This window comes from Scardinius erythrophthalmus, assembly GCF_964197995.2.
Source record: "Scardinius erythrophthalmus genome assembly, chromosome: 16".
NCBI lineage: Eukaryota > Metazoa > Chordata > Actinopteri > Cypriniformes > Leuciscidae > Scardinius > Scardinius erythrophthalmus.
In genome coordinates, this window is record NC_138236.1 from 24,839,620 (window position 1) to 24,862,019 (window position 22,400).

The 22,400-nt window shown below is 38.5% G+C and overlaps 1 protein-coding gene across 1 annotated transcript in view; it reads right to left on the reverse strand.

Moving 5' to 3' along the window:
- Positions 1-22,400, reverse strand: part of creb5b (cAMP responsive element binding protein 5b) — an 82,227-nt gene that overhangs the window by 45,655 nt on the left and 14,172 nt on the right. The window contains exon 5 of the mRNA XM_081389861.1: positions 17,945-18,102. Within this exon, the coding sequence (XP_081245987.1) occupies positions 17,945-18,102 (158 nt within the window). The remainder of the gene's footprint in view (positions 1-17,944; positions 18,103-22,400) is intronic.

A 22,400-nucleotide genomic window follows, 5' to 3' on the forward strand; every position in this document is an offset into this window, starting at 1 on the left:
TGTAAAGCCTTTATAAAGGAGATTTAAAGACTCAGTTATCTTCTAAACAGAAAAAAGAAACAAACACAACACAGTGATACAGAACATTATTAGAAATATTAACAGCCTTTAAATCTCCTTTACAAATGCTTAAAAAAACACACTAAGTAACTATTACTATATGTCTGAATAATAAGATGAGATAAGATGGATGAATGTACATTTAATTAGTTTATTAATCATTTACTTATAATTTATAACTGATCTTATGAACCACTGACAGCTCCTAAATAACTGGTGTGTAAACAATGCAATACTTCATTTAGAAATTATAAATTGATCATTAATAAAGTATGAAAATACACTTATTAAACACATTATATATATGCTTTTAAAACAAGAATAAAGCATTTATAGCTGTATTTATAAACTGCTTATTAATGTCTATTAATGCTTTATAAATGATGAATTAACTGTTTTCTAATGCTTAACTAATGATTAATAGCGTGCAGTTATTATAAAGTGTTACCCAAAACTTTTATGCCATTTTCAAGAAAAGTTTACATCCTAAAAATGCCTATAAAATTCCAATATGGTGTAACCATTATGCAAAAAAAATTTTCCTCATACTTCGAATATATGTGTACATATTTTTAAAATGATTGTTATTTTTTTAACAAATATTAATTTTTAATTCATAAATATCACTATGGCTTGCATGGGGACTTCACATAACCTTGCCTTGTCATAAAAAAAGGACTGATATTTATTTATTTATCTGATATTTAAGAGACTTATTGACCTTGGTACATGGTCATGAGATTCTGCAGTTTTTTATTATTATATAACAGATAGAACAAAGAATTAAGTGTCATGTCATCGACCCAATAATAGAATTTAAATATTGTCCGAACTATCTCTTTAAGAAGTAATCACACAAAGTCAGGCATGCACAGAGAGGCAGAATGGCTTTCCCAGCAAGAGAAGTTCTGCTGGAAGCTCTCAATGGAGGTTTACTCTTGCCTTAAGGCTGATCAAAGTCTGTGTGCTTCGATAAATACGTGGGTATGGATGAATACAAAAATATGCTAAGAGGAGTATCAGCCTATTACTTATCTCTCTCACAATTAGTGAAGTCTGCAAACACATGAGAGAGTTTAATAGCATAATACAATAAACATCTATAAAATGTTTTCTAATACAGGCGATACACTTCCCAGAACCTCTGGGGTGACACGCAATGCGCAGTTTCAACACACCAACCGCACAACTTCCTCTCTGGGTTGGCATGAAGCTGCCAGCATTACACTTCCCCCGACCACACTGATATTTAGGTAGAACGTGTCAGATATAGCACTCACTAACTTCACCATTATGCCGTCCTGAAGGACCACCACAGTGTGGAGAAACGCCGCTTGTCTGAATAACCTTTAGCCTCAGATGACAAGCATTATTTGGGTCTGATTGGAGGGCTGACGGACAGCTAAAAGGGAAAGGAGGGGTTCCCCACCTGAACAAATACCTGTATTTATCCGGCCTAAATAGCAGCATTTACACTGCATGATTACTGTGTACGTATACACACACACAAGCACATACGGAATTAACATTCTGACATATTGTCATTTGAGTCTAACACTCCAATCCATCACATGCTTAACAACCTCACATCTCTAAAACACACATATACACACACAGCTGAGATTTAGCTCATTTTTTTAAAGGAATAGTGCACCCCTAAATGAAACTCACATTTTCTTTATTGTGGGAATAAACTCTTTTTCATACAATGAAGCTCCAAAATCGACAAATAACAGCAAAAACAATAAACTTCCATTAATATCCATTTCCTCACATTTGTATTACAAAGTTTTCAGAAGCTATCCAATAGCTTTGTGAGTACAGACCCAAACTGAAATTGTTATTTGCTAGAAATATTCCCCTCGGCTGTCAAATCTAATTTGCGTTACCTTATATTCAGGTTCACAATGCCTGGAATAGTTCACAAGTTATATGAGCAACTCTTTCTGGAATTTTTTGTCATACTTGGTGCTTGACAGCCCCAATCTCATTCACTTTCATTGTATGGAAAAGAACAGCTTCTGCTCCCACAAAACTACTCTTTTTGTGTTCCACCAAAAAAGTAAGTATTAATAAATGACATGAAGGAGAGTATAAGATGAGAGAAGTTTAATTTTGCAGTGAACTATTCCTTCACTCTAGCATTTTAAGCATGCTAACAACATTAGCATTCCGCTAATAACCTGCACTCATTAACTGCCACAAAACACAGAGACTGCAAAGGTTCTCTAGATTAACTTTTGACTTACTTCACAACCGTTAAAAAGTATGTTCTGTGTAGTCTAAATGCGTGAAGTAAGAGTGTGATCCAGACATACTACATTTGCCATGTTGTCACTTGTCATGTGAACTACCAGTGTTAGTTGCATCACTTCACTGCCATTCACAACTCCTCTCCCATGGCCTCATGGGATAGTAAAGTGTCTACTGGATGTACCGTGAATGTGTACACACTACTCATTTCACATACTGTTTTTGCCTACTTTAGGATGCAGCCAGAGTTTGTTGCCTTTTGGTTCAGTGTAACAATAAAATATAAGGGAATTTAGTTGGTAAAAAAGGCTTTACATTATTGTGGCGGAGAACAGCCACAGCTCAGCTCTGAGCCACCATTCAGCGAGTGGGAAACAGAGAGCGGGTCAACTCTCTACGGGCCAGTCCCGCTGCACATTAAAACTCAGCGAACAGGAAACAGCCTTAATTAAGAGCTCAACCTGGCCAACGGGAAGAAAGGCGCTTTAGACGCTATACAGGTTCCCTGCCAAACTCGTTCACCTGCTCCTCAGCGAGAGAGAAATAAAGAATGTGTCAACAGAGAAAAGAATAAACCTGTTATGAAAGTAGCAAATTATCAGAACAGACAAAAACTTTCCATACTCCCAGAAAAACTGCTCATGTGGGTGTACATCAAGTGCATGAATGTCTGCTAATGTGTGTGAATGATGTACTCTATATTTTGTATTAATGACAGGCTGTCATTTCAGAGGGAATAATAAGACCCCTGGAGGGTGAGGGGTGGGCATACAGACACACTCAAACACACACACACATACACAGTGCAATCCTGACCCTCTCCTCTCACATTACACACACTGTCTCCCTGTTCCAACATGACATCACTCCTCCCTTTCTATTCCTCACCGTCTTTTCTCTTTCAGCAGAATCCTCCACTATCTTTTCTCCTCTCTGAGCTAATAGACACCAAACACAACATCACCGGCGTTACTAGAGAGCCTCGAGTCTAGAGAGTTACTCCATTCTCTCCTTGCATATAGAGTTATAAGATCACAGGATTATCTAAAGTTATGCATTTACAAGAAGTACGGTACATAATGAATTCTTGAACAGAATATAGGGGCATTACTCTTGAAACACAAGGAGAATTTCTGTTTAAGCCTTTTGTAAAATGATTGTTATTTGAATTGTCACATACAATTTAGTGCGACCAATTATAATCTAGACATATGCATTTCAGAATACAATCTAAGACAAAATACTTGAAGAATGTTGAAAGAAGACGTTTCTACATTTTAGCAAGTGATGTTCACTGCATTCTAAAAGAAAGAATCTAAAAGCAAAGAATTGAAGAAGTGTTGAAGAGTTCTAGATTCTTCTTTTCTAAATAAAGAATAATTTATGAAGGAAGGAAAGAAGGAACTGAATGAATTTTAGAAGATTATTGGCTGGTTGACCAACTGAAACCTGGTCTAAAGTCAATGGCACAGTATATCTATATTTTTTTATTTAAAGGGCACATTGGTAATATGCGCCTATAGGCGGGTGCACAACGCGCATACACTCTTGCTTATTGCTCGTGTTTATTACACACACAGGGAAACCCAGCAGCACACAAACTAGCCAAATATTAAATATAAAAGGATTATGATGTAAAAGATTAATATTGTGTACATAAAGATATGGTGGAATCCGGCTTGTCCCGTAGATGGTCTGATCACCGCGTTCAGTCTTTCCGCTTGCAAATTCCGTCATGTAACCATCGAATCTGCCATGGCGCGAGCACAACTGGCGTTTAAAGGGAATGGGAGATGAGACTCTGATTGGTTTAACACACGTAAATCCCAAAACACACCCATTACTCATTATGAGAATAGAGACAACCCTTTTAGACCATGCGCCTGGCGCGACAACCATTTTTCCCGTCGTTAAACTAGCAAAAGTGGATTCGGACACGCCCTAAGTGCACTTGCGCTTTAGACCATGCGCTTAGATCATTAATAGAGCCCATAGACACACATTCAACACATTCTAGAACAGAATCTAGAACTCTAGAAGATTTCTAGGATCCTTAGGAAGTTTGTATATTTTAGATAAGGCAATTGAAAGCATTCTAGAATAGAATCAAAAAGATAAAAAATATTATGAATTATGGATAGTTATATTTAATAACTTTAGACATAAAAAATAGAGAAAAATTCTAGAAGTTTCTTTATTCTGGAGAGTGACATTCAGTGCATTCTTCAAGAATTCTAGAAAATTACAGATTCTACACATAATTCAAGCCTTTAAACATAATATTTCATAACCATTGTAAATATAAGCATATTACAGTAGGTTCTAGAATACAAAGACAACTCTTAAAAAAGAATCATAAAAGATTGTAGATTCTGGATAAACATATTCAATGTTACAAAACAAGTTTTGATATTCAATACACAATCTAACATACATTCAATACGTAACATAATCTAGATTTTTTTTTTTATTATTATTCTCCAAGACTCTCAATTCTGGATACTAACATTCAATGCATTCTTCAACACAATCTAGAGAGGAATTCCAAAAATTCAGGAAAATTGCATGTAATTCAAGTCTTTACATAAACAATACATGTTGCATTCAATCTTTCTACAGCTGTCCTAAACTTATGATCATGGTAAGTAGGAGAAATTATAAAATGTAACGCTGTTTAAATGCCACTATAAGCGCATTCACCCATGCCCAACTGAAGTGACTTCAGTGTAAGAGGCTTGACTACCACTTCAGTGAGGGAGAGAGACAAGAGCCAGAAAGAGAGAGAGAGAGAGAGAGAGAGAGAGAGAGAGAGAGAGAGAGAGAGAGAGAGAGAGAGAGAGAGAGAGAGAGAGAGAGAGAGAGAGAGAGAGAGAGAGAGAGAGAGAGAGAGAGAGAGAGAGAGAGAGAGAGAGAGAGCCAGGCACAGTCAGCCCACTGACTCATATCCTTCCCTTCTGACTCCACTCCAGCAATGATGTAATGCTCTTGGCTTCTTATCCCCCCCCCCCAAACCCTCTCCCCATCTACCTCTCTTTTTAAGTCTACACTCTCTCACCATCTCTCTCTACATACCATGTTCTCTCTCTCTCTCTCTTACTCATTGCACCACACTAACTTGAGCAGACACTGCAGCAGCGATGGTGCAAAAACGTTTCTCTTTTTTTTTTCGTACTTTCGCTGTGTGAATGTAACCAAAACAGCCCGGGGCACGGTTCCAGCCGCTGGGAGACGGTGGTGCGGTCTCCATGGCAATGGGCCTAAACAGCGGGAGAAACAGAGAGAGGCCAAACAGCTTGCAGCTGCCTGGCGTCCGAGTAAACACAGCACAGGACCTGCCCCTGATTTACCACTTTAATCACACTCAGAGAGAGAGAGAGAGAGAGCGAACGGGCTTGCCATGGGCCCAAGGACTGCAGAGTGGGTAGAATCATATGAATCTGATCAAATAAATCAAGCTGAGAAGGGCCATGAGGGAGCCTGAGTCTCATTAAAGACCGGTGAGGACGGGGCGATGAAAAAGCGCCATTCGGAGGAGGGACTTCACTAGATTGAAGGCTCGCGTAAAGTCAAAGTCTGTCAATGAGAACAACGGCGAGAGACTTATCTTGGAATACCTCAGGGCAAGCAAGCATGGCACAGCTCACCACAAAGCCCCAATTATGCACGGATACATCTCTCATCCCAGCCGGCTGAGAGAGAACGACAGTGTGAGGGGGGGAAAAAAAAGAGAGAGAGAGAGAGAGAGAGAGAGAGAGAGAGAGAGAGAGAGAGAGAGAGAGAGAGAGAGAGAGAGAGAGAGAGAGAGAGAGAGAGAGAGAGAGACAGAGAGAGAGAGACAGAGAGACAGACAAACAGAGAGTGGTTTGGCTCAAGGCCAGCCAGTTGTTTCTTCCCATGACTGAAACTATGCTGAGAGATTTCCAGCATGACTGACCGAGGGAGGTTTCAGGCTCCGCCCCCACCTGTCCGTCAAATTCATCACACTGACAGCAGCATGACTTGAATCCTTCCCATGGCTTTTCAATAGCACTCTTAGCCATGGAAAGGCAAAAGGCACACAAAAAGAATGGATTTACTTCGAAACAATTTTCCCTCAGAAATTGCTAGTAGATTTCTCAAATAATTAGCAAGAAACAGCAAGTAACATTGAATTAAACAAAATTTTGGAGTAGAAAGTAAAACGACAGTAATCTTTGTTTTAATTACCACTTCAATAATAATTTTTTTTTTACAGTCTAATGGCTTTGCAAACAATTCATTATGACATCCCAGCACTCAATTCCACACCAACTTCCCTTTGTTAACTTCCCTTGGTCTAATGAATACAATTTTAATCATTGTCATTTAAAAGTTGAATAAAATTCAAATTAGATGCTATTTACATTCTTAATACAAGATCTTAGTCTTATGGCCCCAATATTCTTCAAGCGAAATTGAAGAACAAATGATGTCATTTTCAATTAATTCTAGCCAAAATAAAGTTTTTGGGATTTCGTTTTGATGCTTTTGAAACGGCTCCCTAGTGCAAATTTTCCAGAAAACTTTCCATGCTCGGAAAGTTTACAAACACAAATTTCAAACTTCTTTGTACCCCTGTGCAAAGAACAAAAAAAGTCATTGCTTTGAGTATATTGGGGGCTTTATTGTGAATATTTCTGATATATAATTCCAAAGAAGTCATTTGGAGACAATATTTTTTCAGGTTCCAATCAATTCCCAAAGGATAAAATCAGATTTCACCCAACTTTTTTTTTCTCACTGAATATCCTGTTTGATTTGTAAATATGTCAAATTATGGAGAAAAAAATGGTGTGGATTCAAATGCTGTTTCATGCTGACTTTAAAGTGTCACTTGTTTGTCAAACAGCTGTGAAACCACAGAATGTGTAATGTCTACCTTGGGCTCCTTCACATTCTTAAAAGAAGGTACAATGATATCATATTACCATAAACATCTGACCTTTTTTACAAGTACACGGTCACAAATTGACTTCTTTAAATTTAGAAATAGTGTGATGAGTGCAACCAGTGGATAATGTGCAATCCCAAAATGAGGAAGACTGAAGATCCCACATTAAAGAACTGTGACTGTGAAGACTATAGATACCAAGAAAGGCATCCTTGTGTTTAAATTGTATGTTACACAGTATCGTAAATAATTAAATAATTTAATTTTATAACATTTCTTTGTTTTACTTTAAAAAAAGGTTCAAATTAGATTTTGAATCCCAAATTTTTATAATGTGATCTCAAGACTTATGGACCCCAAAGTACACCTGTCCCTGTTATTTATATCCATATAAAATACTGTATTAAAGTCTTTCATGTCCACCTGATCACTTGATCATTTTCTCTTGACTATCCAACACCCCAGATCCTTTCCTCTTCCCCTTCTCCATCCTTTCATATTCTCAATCAAGGTCCCCTTTCCCTCTCTTCCTGTCTTCCTGTTGTCTGCTCTGAGGGTATCTCTCTCTCTCTCTCTCTCTCTCTCTCTCTCTCTCTCTCTCTCTCTCTCTGTCCCTCTCTTTGCAGGAGTATGTGTGCGTTTCTGCATGTGTCTGTGTGGTGGACGAGGATGACACAGTGGTGCTGGAATGAGAGGAGCAGGGCCTGGGCGTTCCTCTCCAAACGCACTATTAAACCCTACGCCGTACACAATGAGCTCACTCTAATTCAGCTCAGATGTACATCCTGCCCGTCTGTATTCTCTCTCTTTCTGTTTCCTTCTGTCCTCTGAAGTTCTTTCTCTTTCAGACATGCACAATCCAGGCACACATCCAGAAGATGCCACCCTACATGGAAAGATTATCTCAGGCTGGACGACCCCAAGTTTTGGCTTTCTCTGTATGCCGTAATTAGCTAAAACATCAACCATAGTTTGTTTTTCCATAAGAGGGGTCACAGAGTTAGAATCCTAACAATGAGGTTCTGCGTTTTTGATCAATGTGATTGAAAGCAGTCTGTGAAGAAATCGATGACGTCTGTGTTTTGGCCCACAAGAGGAACTGGAGGGGGGTGGGGGAGGGTTTGAGAGGGCCCTCCTATGCAGCCTCGCACAAAAACAACACTGCACGCTGCCTCGGCTAGGGTGAATCAGAGTCCCAAAGAGCAAGTATCAAGTTTTGACAGGTTGGAGGCATAAAACTGTGCAGTACGCAAGCATTTCAATTCTACAATGTCGTAAAAGAACGAAAAAGAAGGTAACATTGACTTTCTTGACTTTAATATAAAGGGGGAATAAGATAGGGATAACGTTTAAAATCAGTCATACAGTCATATTGTAATATACTGTATAAGAAATACATGTCCCAATTACAGAAAATAAAGTCACAATTGTGAGATATAAAGTCATATTGTGAGATGTAAAGTAGAAATTACAAGAAATAAAATCACAATTTCAAAGTATAGTCCCACGCAAAGTAAAAAAAGACATATTTTTATGATTTATTTTATATTTATATCAAATTGTGAGATTAAAAAGTGGTGATGAAAAGTGATTGACATCTTCACCCTTTATTCAAATATTATAAAAACATTTTTTAAAAGATTTTGTAAGCATATTGTGTAGCTGTGGAGTCAATTGCTTTACTTGTGATATGACAAACTCGTTGATATGAAAAATAACGCAATGAAACATAAAAAAACAAGAGAGAATCAACAAAATATGAATAACTGATTATGTTATAGTCAATGTATGTTTTTTCCAGTGAGCTTTTTGTTTTTATAATGCATTTTTTTTTACATAAAAAATAAAACCTGTAGCTGTAGTTCCCTTTCAGTCGGTCACGTTCGACGTCACGTCGGAACGTCACAGACGTATTGGTATTATCTCGTATTATCTCGCCTGAGAGTCCAATCACCTACCACTATAAACTAAACGAGCCAATGGACATTGGCGTCCCATCCAGCACCTGTGAGACAACAGCAACTTGCTGCTGGGGCTTACAGTGCTGTTGGTTAGGCCGCCTCCACCCTGCAAGTTTACTAAGCCGAAGCACTCATATGCACGAGGGTAGTTCTGAGCCGGGGTTGATGCAGGAACTCCGCACGATAACTGACCGTGATCAAGTCACAGCGCAGGCCCTCGGCTGGACGATGTCCACCTTCATGGTCCAGAAGTGTCCCCTGGCTACACCTTGTCGACAAAGCATGCTTTCTTGGTGCTCCCATCTCACAAGTTGGCCTTTTCGGCGATGCTGTCAAGAAGTATGCCCAACAGTTCTCGGCAGTCCAGAAGCCGGCCGAGGCAATCAAGAGCCTGCTCCGAAGTGCTACCAGACCATTCCAAAGGCCATGGGCGTCCATTCCCCTGCGGTAAAAAAACAAGCGCTCTGGCCGGCCAGCTCAGCCGTGACATCGAGCCCTCCCGCAGGGATACGATGCCGCCCATCTCACTAAATCCTCCAAGCGGTCGGTGAAACTCCACCCCAGAGACGGGGCAATCCGAAGATGGATGGAGCTGCTCTTCCACCGGAGGAGGGCCGGATGGAGAATCTTTTGTTGCACTTCTGTTCCAGCACTGGCATCCAGGGGTACCCAAATTCTCAGTAACAAGCAACTTCCTCTATCTCTGGGTCCCAAGAGGGCGAGGTTGGCGATGTGCGACGCTATGCCTTGCCACCCTCAGCCCCATGGTTCGAATTACGTGGGAGCCAGTGGGAGCTGAGCTCCCATAGAGAGAGGATGTGCTACCATGAAAGCAGTAAAATCATACACCTGTGGGGGTCTCTAAAAATCATCAGCACCATTATTTTAAATTACAAATAAAGCACTTTTTCCTTCAGACTACTGTAGCGTGACTTAAAGGATAGGACGAGATGCCAAACACATGGATCTCGTGGGATCTCGGATCGTCATCACACACTACATACTTGTGCTTCGCTTTCTGCCAGGAATTTTACTGACTTTTCTCAACTCACAGAAGTGACGTCAACGGCCGATCTAGCAGTAGCACAGCCCATCAGGCAAGTGTTATTTTAACATAGGCTTAATTTGCGGGTGGGACATGTCCCCACCACTTTTTGCTAAGGTCGATATTGTCCCCACCACTTTTGAAACATCTTGCGGCACTAATATACCAATACAAAAAAAAAAACATCTTCAGTTAACTAGCAGAGCATTCATTTAGTTCGTTTGTTAAATAAGAGGCGATCTAGCGCTGAAATGTGTTGTTTTTTAAATCAAGTGATCAAAGTGCTCGCTGCCGCTGCGATCAGCGGATACTGTGTTCTCTTGTGGCCCGCGCACAGTCTTCACTCGGACGCGCGCTTCAATCCGTTTGAAATTACAAAACAAAATGCACACAAATGGGTCCTTGCCTGATATACAACCACTGATAAACATAAACGGTTTTGATGAGAAAAAAAAATACGAGAGCGGATTAGAACCCAGAACCTCTGACACACTTGGCAAAAGTTCTACCACTGGACCACTTAAATACATGTGCAATTTAAACCAAATGTACTATTTAAATTGAATTGTGTTAACAACGCTTTTTTATTAAACATTTTTATTTATTTACATTAGTAAGCTACACCGCGCCTGCTCATAGGCTACTTTTTTTTTTCTTTTTTTAAAAGAGACCCCCACAAAGATGAAATCATAATTCGAACCCTGCTCAGCCCCCTCTTCTATCACCAGCGGGTAGCAGCGTGCTCTCACTGGCTCATTCGAACCATCAGACTCGACTATGAGATTCAGTTCGCCCGGCAACCCCCCAAGTTCAGACATGAAGTCATATTCTGAGATACAAAGTCTCACTGTTTGATATAAATTTGCAATTGCAAGATATAAGGTTGCAATTATGATTACATTGAATAAAGTCGTATTGTGTGATATAAAATCACAATTAACAAAATAAATTCCCAATTGTGAAGTCACATGTAAACTACAAACTGTGATTTTTTTATGATCTATTTTGTAGATTGAGATACAGACTCAATTGCAAGAAAGAAAAAAAATACAGTCAAATTGTGAGAAAAAAAGTCAGTAAAGAAATCCCAATTAGCATATCAAATAAGTATGCTATTTTCAAGTGCCACAGTTATCCTTGTGGTTAAATAGTGTTTGTGTTACACCCAAGTAAATTATTTTCACATCTGCTGTTAGTAAGTCATAGGTCAAAGAACATACGGGTCAAAGGACAATGCTAACATGGCAGGTGAAGCATGCCTATGAATGTATTTAAACTATACACCTGTATACCAACAAAATGTACTTCAATGGTCAATAAGCAAGTTCTCATCAAATTCAAAGGAATTCGGACATGGCCTCTCTAACGGTTGAAACAGGTTGACTGAGTCACTGCGTCTCATGCTGTTGTGTTGCAGGACACAGCTTCCTTTTCAAAGCACCAAAATACCCCACAATCTTCCTGTTCTTTAAGGGTGTGAAAACCAGCTCCTCTTAGGTTCAGAGGTGTGAAAACACACATGCACGCAAACTGCATGCACTGCAGTAAAGTGAGTGGTTTGGGTTTGATTGGCTGTTTGAAATTTACCTTTCAAATGGCATTAAATTCGCAGAGGAACAACAAGAACTTCCTGCAGGCTCATGGAGGTTTGCACAACTTTGTAATAAATAAGTCTGCACTATTTATATAAATATATATATATATATATACAGTGCTATGCATAAGTTTAGACACCCATGCTAAAGTTGACTAAAAAGAGGAATAAAAAAATCATCTTTTGGAAATTGAACTTAATGCCTTAATTTAAAAAATTAGGAAAAATCCAACCTTTGAGGACACCAATTTTCTTTGTGAATGAATAATGTATCATAAATAAATAAATGTTCTTCCTTAAAATACAGGGTGCATAAGTTTAGACACCCCTATGTTAAATTCCCATAGAGGCAGGCAGATTTTTATTTTTAAAGGCCAGTTACTTCATGGAGCCAGGATACTATGCATCCTGATAAAGTTCCCTTGGCCTTTGGAATTAAAATAGCCCCACATCATCACATAGCCTTCACCATATACCTAGAGATTGGCATGGGGTACTTTCCATAAGATCATCTCTCAATGCAAATCAAACCAGTTATTAGGCTAACTGAAATAAAACCATGCCAATCTCTAGGTATGGTATATATATATGAGAGGAAGAATCTATTTGAGGTGGAACATAATATTCATAGGTTTCTTTTCCTCGTGTCAGCTTGGGGAATTTTTGCTTGATTCTTTAGTAATAGAAAAGGAAGTGATCTAAAGGGAGTTATTTTGGATTTATAAAGTTCTTAATTTGCATGCTAACTGTTAGAATGCTTGTTATACACTAGTTAAAGCTGATTTTGTTTTTGTTTTGTTTTCTATATCGACTGGAAATGTTTCACTGTGGATGTAACACAGGAAATGTTTCAAAGGAAATTACACTGAGCTGTTCTTGATAATCATATTTATATGGCACGAATGACAGTTTGCCTTGCCATCCATTTTGTATCTATTATATCGGCTGTCGCAAGTGTGTTTCAACTAAAACTGTCAGTGTCAATCACCAGAGCTCAAGAAGAAAAGAACTATTGTTCTCCCATTTCCGTCTCTCCTTCAGTGTGTACGGCCACCATTCAGACACTAGTTAGATTTAGTATTCGCCGTTACCAACGTTCTCCAACCCCTGTACTCTCTTATCAGTCAGTCAAAGAGATTGAGCCCCCCTCACAGTGTTTTATCTCAAGCAACTGACTATGTCTAACATATTTAACACTGACATGACTCAGGAACAGATGTTAGTAATTTACATGCAGCAAGCATTCAGATCATTTAGATCACCCTTTCCCCTTTGAATAGCCATGACATTCAGATTCCCTGTGCTCTGTCTTTTCATTTTCCCTTTCTTTGTTAGTCAAGAAGGGTCCAGGTTAAACTTTTTTTTGTCAAATTGCCTCTCTGAGGGTCTCCAACCCCCTTTATACCTCTCTGAGAGACGGTATTCCCTCCTGAAAAGACCAGCTCGGCACACTGTAGCCATGCAAAACTTAGCTATAAAGAGCATGATCTTTCTGATAAAACTTGTTGACCAAACTTAATCTAGTTAAAGGAAAAGTTCATTCAACTCAGATATTTTTGTCAATACAAATGAAAGTCAATGGGGTCCAAAAAAAAAAATGATGGAACATTCTTCAAAATATATTTTTTGTGTTCCACAGTAGAAAGTAAGTCATACACGTTTGGAATGATAAAATGGTGAGTAAAAGATTAACTATCCCTTAAAAATATACAGTATATTAGCATCCGATCCTGGGGACTAGCATTCAAAACACAACACATGTCTGCCTTTTTAGCAGGGCTGATGTGAAAAAAGGGGAGAAAAAAGCATAAAGGAACACTGGGAGAATCACAGGAAAAGTTGGGGGTTGAGGGTCCTTGGGTTTCACAGCTGTGGGCCCCCGCCTGAGCCCTGTTAAGCAGGCAGACTTGAGGAAAGCCAATCTTAATTGATTCCAAGCCTCCAAAGCTCTTCAGCAAACATGGCGGAGAAATGAAAATGACTTGTTATCCTAATTCAATGGACGCTGTATAACTCTGTCAATCTTCACATCTCAAGAAACCCAGAAAGCAGATGGACCCTGGATTAAGCTTACTGCAGTCGTTCACAATCACTGTACAGTTCATTACATTTGTAGAGATGGGAGGGGGAGGGGGGAGGGGGGCGGTAGAATAAGAAATCTGGTTTTATAGTTGTAAATTTTATACTTTGCTATTTATTTGTGTGTGTGCGTGTATGTGTGTGTGTGTGTGTGTGTGTGTGTGTGTGTGTGTGTGTGTGTGTGTGTGTGTGTGTGTGTGTGTGTGTGTGTGTGTGTGTGTGTGTGTGTGTGTGTGTGTGTGTGTGTGGTCCTGGTATCATACTAAGTGGTTTTCTGAAAATGTAAAAATTCAGAAAGTTTTGTGTGACGGGTAGGTTAAGGGGTTGGGTTAGTGTAAGGGGATAGAATACACAATTTGTACAGTACAATGTGTGTGCGTGCGTGAGCGCGAGTGTATGTGTTTTACAGTATATGTGTACTTACAGTGTTGCTACCCTGTAAGTACTGGTATAAGGTAACTACATGGGTTAAGGTGAGGTTTAGGGGGCTTCAGGATTAGTATCTGGTTTTATAACCTAGTTATTGTAATTGCTATAATAAGTACATAGTATGTACATGCTGAACAGGAATGCAAAATAAAATGCTAATTACAATAGCCTCTAAATAATGAGTCTTCTCAGACGGCACCATGTCATATCTATAGGTGATTAATTCGCCATAGAAAATAGTAACATTCCGGCAACTGCGATGAAACCCTGCCATTCGATACACCAAATTTTAAGCTGAATTTATGATTCACCTCCCTTTTCTAGGAATAGTGTAATATTTAGACATTAACATTTCACAACAGCAGAGTATTTGTAAATCATGCACGTCAATACAGCATCATTCATGATTTTTTGTTCAATCGTGGCATGATTCTTCAGTTCAGAGCAGCAGGAAGAGAAGATTAAATGGTTTGTGGACAGAGGCACTAACTGGCCTCGATGGCTTCCTGCGGGAAGTGGAGTTTCTGTGCTGAGGGGATTGAAAGCCTTTTTTTCCTGCTGAGGTGGACATTTCCAAACACACTGATACACGCTTCCATAGGCTGACCCCTGACCTCCACAGTCCCCATAACAAAACAATCACTCTCACACTTGTGGCGTCCTAGGGAGTTGCAGTTTTCAATGGACATCAACAAAGATGTAACAAAAATGTATTATGAGAAGATCTTCCAAGACCAACCAGAACTTCAGAACATTGATGCAAACTGTGATTGGATGAATCTCACATGTCCAGGTCACATAACACACCCAATAGAAATAAAGTAGTTACTTTTCTGACAGTTGAGCACATTGTCCTGTCACTACAGTAATACTTTTTTATTACAGTATTAAAATTAAAGTGAAAACAGAAAATATAAAAATAAAATCTACTTCAAAATATTAACAAAAATATATATCATTTCACCTTGATTCTGGAGTGAAATGTGACCCATCAGTTCTTGACAGGTTTCATGAGATTCACCAATTACTTTTAGACTAACACAGCTTCTCCCAATAAATTATGTAGTTCCCATAAAAGACCAAAGACTTTATAATATCTGAGCTGCATGAGTGTCCATCCATAATGAATGCTATAAACGGTTTCTTTACAGCTTTGGCACATGCACGCCCACGTTCCAACACAAAAACAGCATTGACGTTGCATGTGCTCTGCATGAATTTATATTCACCTTTCATTTCTACAGTCTGAAACACAGCAGAGCATTCATAGCAGCCTTCAGCATTACTGCCGAAACCCTGTAAGTATTGTGCCGATGCCGCGCAAAACAAAAGAAAAATCAGTGCATTTTTCACAACAGATTTACTACAATATTTTGATTGTTTAACAATCTTTGATGTCTACTAAGGAAAGTTAATGCAGCAAAGAAAGGAGAACTAACAAGTTTCTGTCAGTCTCTTATCCTCTCTCTCTCTTTCTTCGACTGTAATTCCATCCCTTTTCCAGAACAAATGGACTGTCAGACCGTCAATCAACTTGATTGACAGGCCTTCCATCCAATATTCACAAGTTGTCCAATCTGGGCATACCCCACCTACCCTGTCTCACCATTGACATTATAAATATGCAGTGTGCCTTCATACACCTCATAAAAATAATCAAACACATGAGATTTTATGCAGACATTAAGCAAAGTGTGTGTTATTGATTTGCCAATAAGATGGTTCTGAAAAAAGCACGCATATATCAACTTGCTAAGAGACAGTTTTATCATGAAACATCTTGTTTATGAAAATCTGGTGTTATGTGCAATAAATCTGTGATTTTGGAGACAGCTGCAGAACTGAGCCTCTAATCTTCATCCTAAATCTCCACCACTTCTGAAAATGATACTGTCCTCTCCCTGCGGCCCATCATGTGCTCGAGAGTGTGTTTCGGGCGGTGATTATACTGCAGACAGGGCGCATTCTGATGCAACAAAGAGACGGAGAATAAGAAAATTCCATTCCATTAAGAAAAAGGGAATAAGACTGTTGAGGAAAAAAGAAAGACGAGTCAGTAGTGGGATGTGTTTGCGTAAGAGGGGCGTCATCCCAAAAAGCTGATATCCCCACCAGAGCTGCACCACTGATGTCATCACTGTGGGACACACCCAAGCTGGCTACATGACACGAAGAACTTTAAGAGTCACTGCAGGGACAACTGAAAAAGATTCACAAACACACACGAAATGCACAGGACATCCAAAGAGTGCTGCAATCGTCCCAGGAATGTGAGCCCTTTGAAGGACACTTTGCAGATTGCAAATTTGCTTTTGCCGTTTCTATGAAATGTTGTTTCTGTTAGAATTAAGATTCTTTTTCTTACCCCATGGACAGATAATTTTGCTTGTTTTTTGATTAATTCCCCCGGAAAACAAGACATAATATCTTATCTAATTTTACTTATCTAGTAAATGCATCTTGATTTAGGAATTTTTAGATATTTGGACTGGAAACCAGACAAAAATACTATATAAGAAAAGGATTTTTTGCAGTGCATATATCAGAAGTTTAGGCTGATTTGGCTTTAAAACGCATGCAGATAATAAACTTTCATGATGATGAAGATCTGCAATGTCACGTGATCGTGAACGCAATAGAGATGATAATCAAAACCAAAAAGATGTTTTGTTAGTTTCAGGCAGAGTATCAGAGGCACGAGCTTTAAAGGCTCCGCCCTCTTCTGGAAAGTGGGGTGGGGAGCAGCAGCTCATTTGCATTTAAAGATACATGCACGAAAGCAGCATGTTTTTCCTTTCACTCAATAGACACATTCTGCAGACACCTGAGACTTGTATTACATCTTGTAAAAAGGGGCTTAATAGGTCCCCTTTAAATAATGGTTTGCTGATCAAATGCCATATCTTTAATTTCAATTAATGTTTTTGAGAAGCATTTCTATCATGTAGTCAGCAATGTGCTCTTTTATTTGGGTAAAAGTGCATGAGAGTGTTGGCGAGTGCATGTGAAACACCAGAACTTTGAATCTGTGAAGTGCAAACGATCTGCACTTTGACCTAATCTAGTCTCTGGGTCTAATGTCGTTTTAAAAGTCATACATGTTTAGAATGACATAAGGCTGAGTAAATGATAGCATTTTTTATTTTGGGGTAAAAACACTCGCCAACACTCTCACACACTTTTACCCAATTAAAAAAAGCACATTGCCCCATTAAGGGTGTTTAGATAGTATACTTTAGAATGTGGGATCAATTACTATTTCACATCACCACACATGCACAGCTTACTAACAGAAACATTCCAAAACCTTTCATAGCGAGCACAGATACTTGAATAAAAACTTCCAAGAATCCAGCTGTTGTCCACTGCTGTCCATGATAGGACACACACATCTGACTTAGACTCAAACACAGTCTTTTGAAGAACATAATCACTACTCCCCCGCCTTGGGCAAGCCAACTGCTGTATTCTGATAGGAGGAATGCAAACAGCAGCCTGGACCTTGGACTAATATCAAACCACCAGCCTTCGTCTATTGAACGCTGTACAGATGACTTGCATCTAACAATATTTATTCTGGCCCACGCAACTGCGGTGATGAGAGGGCGACTTACCCAATCTGTCTGTTGGTGGAAGGGGCTTGAGTGATGACCGAACTGGACTGGGGCGAGGGCAGTGCCTGCTGGATTACTATGCTGCTGTCGTGGTTGGCCATTCTTGAGTGGGTCTGCTGGTGCTGGTTAGGGCCCCCCTGCCCATGAAGAGTGATATTCTGTTCAGAAACACAAAGGGTGGGGTGAGGTTCATGAGCACAGGGGGGAAATATTTTAAAATTAACTTTAAACTTAAAAAAAAAAACTACACAAGTCAACACCCAACAACTACACAGTAAAAGAAATTATATGATCAATGAGTTGTGACAACATAAGCTTTTACATTGCTTTAACTCAACAAGTTTTATTTAATGGAATTTAAGTTGAAGTTACTTAAACATCCAAGTTGATTGTACTTAAAAATTTAAGGCAGCAACTTTAGGTGCGATCAAATGCAAAAAAAACAAAAAACATTTAAAAAGATTCATTGTCTATTACTTTCAAATTTAACAGCTTTTCATATCCGTGTGACCAACTTGAATCCTTTGCAAAATTTACAATCACGTGGATTACTATTCAAGTTATTTGATTTCGCCCATGAAAATTCGTCAAACAGTGGTAAATGTGATCGCACCTCAAGCATGTAGAACTAAAACTAGAAAACAAGGCATGAACCCAGCTTACAGGGAACCATCTCAGGTCTGTGGCTAGCGTTCTGCCAAGGAAACAATAATAACAAACATTATTCCTACAAACATCATTTTTGGACATTCAGAAATAACATGTTCGTAACTTCATGGGAACGTTAGCGAAACGTTTTTAGAACATTTTTGCTAGTTGTGAAGCACTGACTGAACATCATATATTAGCCTCTTTGGTTTAGGCCACTTTGAAACAAACCACACATTTACATGATGTGTGAAAATGGAGGATTATTGGTAGGAAATAAACTATGTACTCGTTTAGGTGTGACACCACTGTAAACCTGAGCTTATGCATGCATTTCCTGTAGCAAATAGAGTCTAAGTCTAAGTAAGAGATGAAGGGAAATGTCTGTTGATGGCCACTCCTTGAAGGCACAGTTTAAAGTTTTAAAAACCAAGTCAAGGTGGAAGTGCTGCAACATTTTGGACTCGATCTACTCCATCTGTTTTTTGATCATCGTTCTGAATCTGATCAAGGCGTAGTCTTTGACAAAAAATAGATTTTCACATATTTTTTGTTTAAAATGTTGCCTTTCTTTATGAAACTTACCAACATTCAAGTGTTGATAAAAAAGGATGCATGAAGCTAATAAAATGTTTTTAAAATGAAAGTACTGTTAAAGGTATTTTTCAAATATATAAAATAACATTTGAACATAGTAGTATTGGCCTACTGCAAGTGCAAAAATTATATATAAATAGTAAACTATAAGTATAATGTTAAGTTCGCTTAAAGAAAACTTGTAGTATAAAACTACTAAACTAGTAGTTTACTGAGAGTATACTTCAAAGTTTCTACAAGTATTAAAATAGCAAACTACTAGTATACCCATAAGTTCACTTGCAGTACAAATAAGAAACGTAATTACTGTATGTACATAATAATAAACGTAATGTTCTGAATAATGAAATACGTAATAAACATAATAACTAGTTGTGCACTTAAAGTTTACTACTGTTACACTTATAGTACACTTAAACATATACTTTTATATACTAAAAGTGGGCCAATTTAGTCCCAAGCGTTATTAAAACAGTACACTTACAAGTTTACTAGTACATATTGACATTAGTATATTTCATAATGTATACTTAAAAATATACTTGAACATTACTTAAGTATATTTCATAAAATGAGCTTGAAATATACTTCTTTTTCGTAAGGGTCCCTCCGATAGGATTTGTCGATTGGCTTTTGGATTATTTCATAAAATTAGCTATGTGACCAACTAATGTGCATGATGAAACATTTTGTTCATGATGATAATCTTCACAAAAGAACACACCTTTAATGAATTTTGAAGCCTAAATACAATTGCCAGAAGTAAAAAGCTAAACATAGGCCCAAAACAAATTACACTACGGTCATTCACTCTGCATAACCTGAGATCTGCGCTTTTGTCTTTTAAGTGTGTGTCGCGTTTTTTAACAGTCCGCCTGGAAACAAAGATGCCGTGAAGCCAAACTTCCTCATTGAAGAAGAATTTATCGTGATCAACTAAACGCTGGATTTTCAAAAGTATGTGAAGTTCACAGCATAGACTCTTTAAAATAAGTCCAAGAGTTTTACACACCTGTCTGTTATTGTAGGGACATCGACGTTACATTTTCACACCCCTCAACATGACGTGGAACAAAACGAACGATGATTACATGTCAGTCAGAAGGCCTCTGGGCAGTCCTTGGCCAATGAAAGCTGCGATGCAGTCCAGACCTTCTGCCGTCAGTCTGAAGGTCTGGCTACGCGAGACTACACAGAATCTAACTTGCCTAAAAAGGCACATCCTTTAAGCTCATGGGATTCTAAACAGATAAAATAGCTTCCACGTTTGATTTTTAGTACACTTCCTTTAAGAAAAGCAGCATTCTCTGAAAAGGCTCTGGGCGATATCTCCCTCTCACCTGTTGTTGCCTTTTCAGCAAAAGTCCTGCTACAACCTGCTGCTTGCTGACTTGGCATGGTGTACTAACCCTAAACCTCAAGTGTAAACTCCCCAGATTAACAGACACCATTAGTTTATCTACAGCACGGCTGTCATGCACATGCATACAGTAGGGTGGTGGTCACTGAGGCCAGTCATCTTGTGACATAGTCACAAGTGGTAAAACAGTCATTAGGGTCGAAGTTGTTTACATCGTTGTCAGACCTTGAAGGAACATGATAAAAACACCTGCAATAGTTTGGTTATCACGATGACTTAAAGGAACACTCCACCGTTTTTTGAAATAGGGCTTATTCACCTTCTTTCCTACATTTGGATAGGTGGGCAAATGCATTTTTGTCTCAGTGCATGCATTGTTTTAGTTTGACAGGGTCGGCGCTAGCTTAGCTTAGCGTAATGAATGGAATCCTTTGTTGCCAGCTAGCATGTCCTGAGTAAAAGTGATATATAAAAAAAAAAAAACCTAATTACTTCTTGTGGCCTGCGTATTCACAACAAGTACAAATAGCGATGCAGATTAACACTAGGCGATTTCCTATGCAGATATTGACTTTGACAAGTATTGACAAGTAGCAGTGCTTCGCCTGTGCTTCCCCCTAATATAGTCCCAAGTCAATATCTGCATAGGAAATCGCCTAGTGTTAATCTGCATCGCTATTTGTACTCGTTGTGAATACGCAGGCCACAAGAAGTAATTAGGTGGGTTTTTTTTTTTTTTTATATCACTTTTACTCAGGCCATGCTAGCTGGCAACAAAGGATTCCATTCATTATGCTAAGCTAAGCTAGCGCCGACCCTGTCAAACTAAAACAATGCATGCACTGAGACAAAAATGCATTTGCCCACCTATCTAAATGTAGGAAAGAATGTGAATAAGCCCTATTTCAAAAAACAGTGGAGTGTTCCTTTAAGATTACCATCCCAGTTATCACTTTGAAATATGCCTTAAAACTTGAGAAAGTTTCTTTAAACTTCTTAGATGGTTTATTAGGTAAAAATCTGCTTGTATTGTATGTGTGGAGGCAAATGTAATAAAGCAGAACAATTTGTTAAATATAACAACATTGGTCAACCAGTTGAGTGAATTTGGAGAAGTACTGCCAATAGAATGTCTAAAGTGGACTATTGAAATAAAGTGTAACCTTTTTGTTAGGTTGACCGTCATGGAACCTCATAAGTGACACAAGTAACTGATTTGAGACGCTTTCAATAGAAATTTACATTAACATGTTGCTAAGCTAACAGAGCAAAATATATAGCACACACAAATACGGGTATTAGGGGTGTAACGGTTCAAATTACTCACGGTTTGGTTTTTATCACAGTTTCGGTACGGTTCGGTATGTGCTATGTTCAGGAGAAAAAGAACTACTGTCAAATAAAAATAAAGAAAATAAGAACAAACAATCAAACTACAAGCAACAGGACAAATAAATACAATATAGCAAAGATCCAAATAAAATAAACAGTGCTTTTCATGTTTTTCAGGTATCTAACAGTAATTTTCAGGTATGCTACAGAAATTTAACAAATAAAGTAATAATATTGCATATAAACAACATTGCATATAATCTTCACTGTATAAATTAAATAAAGATGAATCATTATTAAAGTTAACTCAAGAGCAGTGAGTGATTTCCTTGTATTTTGATGAAGGCGTATGACTGGTCATATTAGAGCATAAGGCACTTGCATTTAACAAAGTTTAGGGGAAGCCAGAAATGCATATCCTTTGACAGAAACATACATTAGCCTAACTCTGTCTGTCTGTTTTACGTGTTGTTATTTTCAACAAACCATATTATATGTGCAAGTGGTGGGTGTACAACG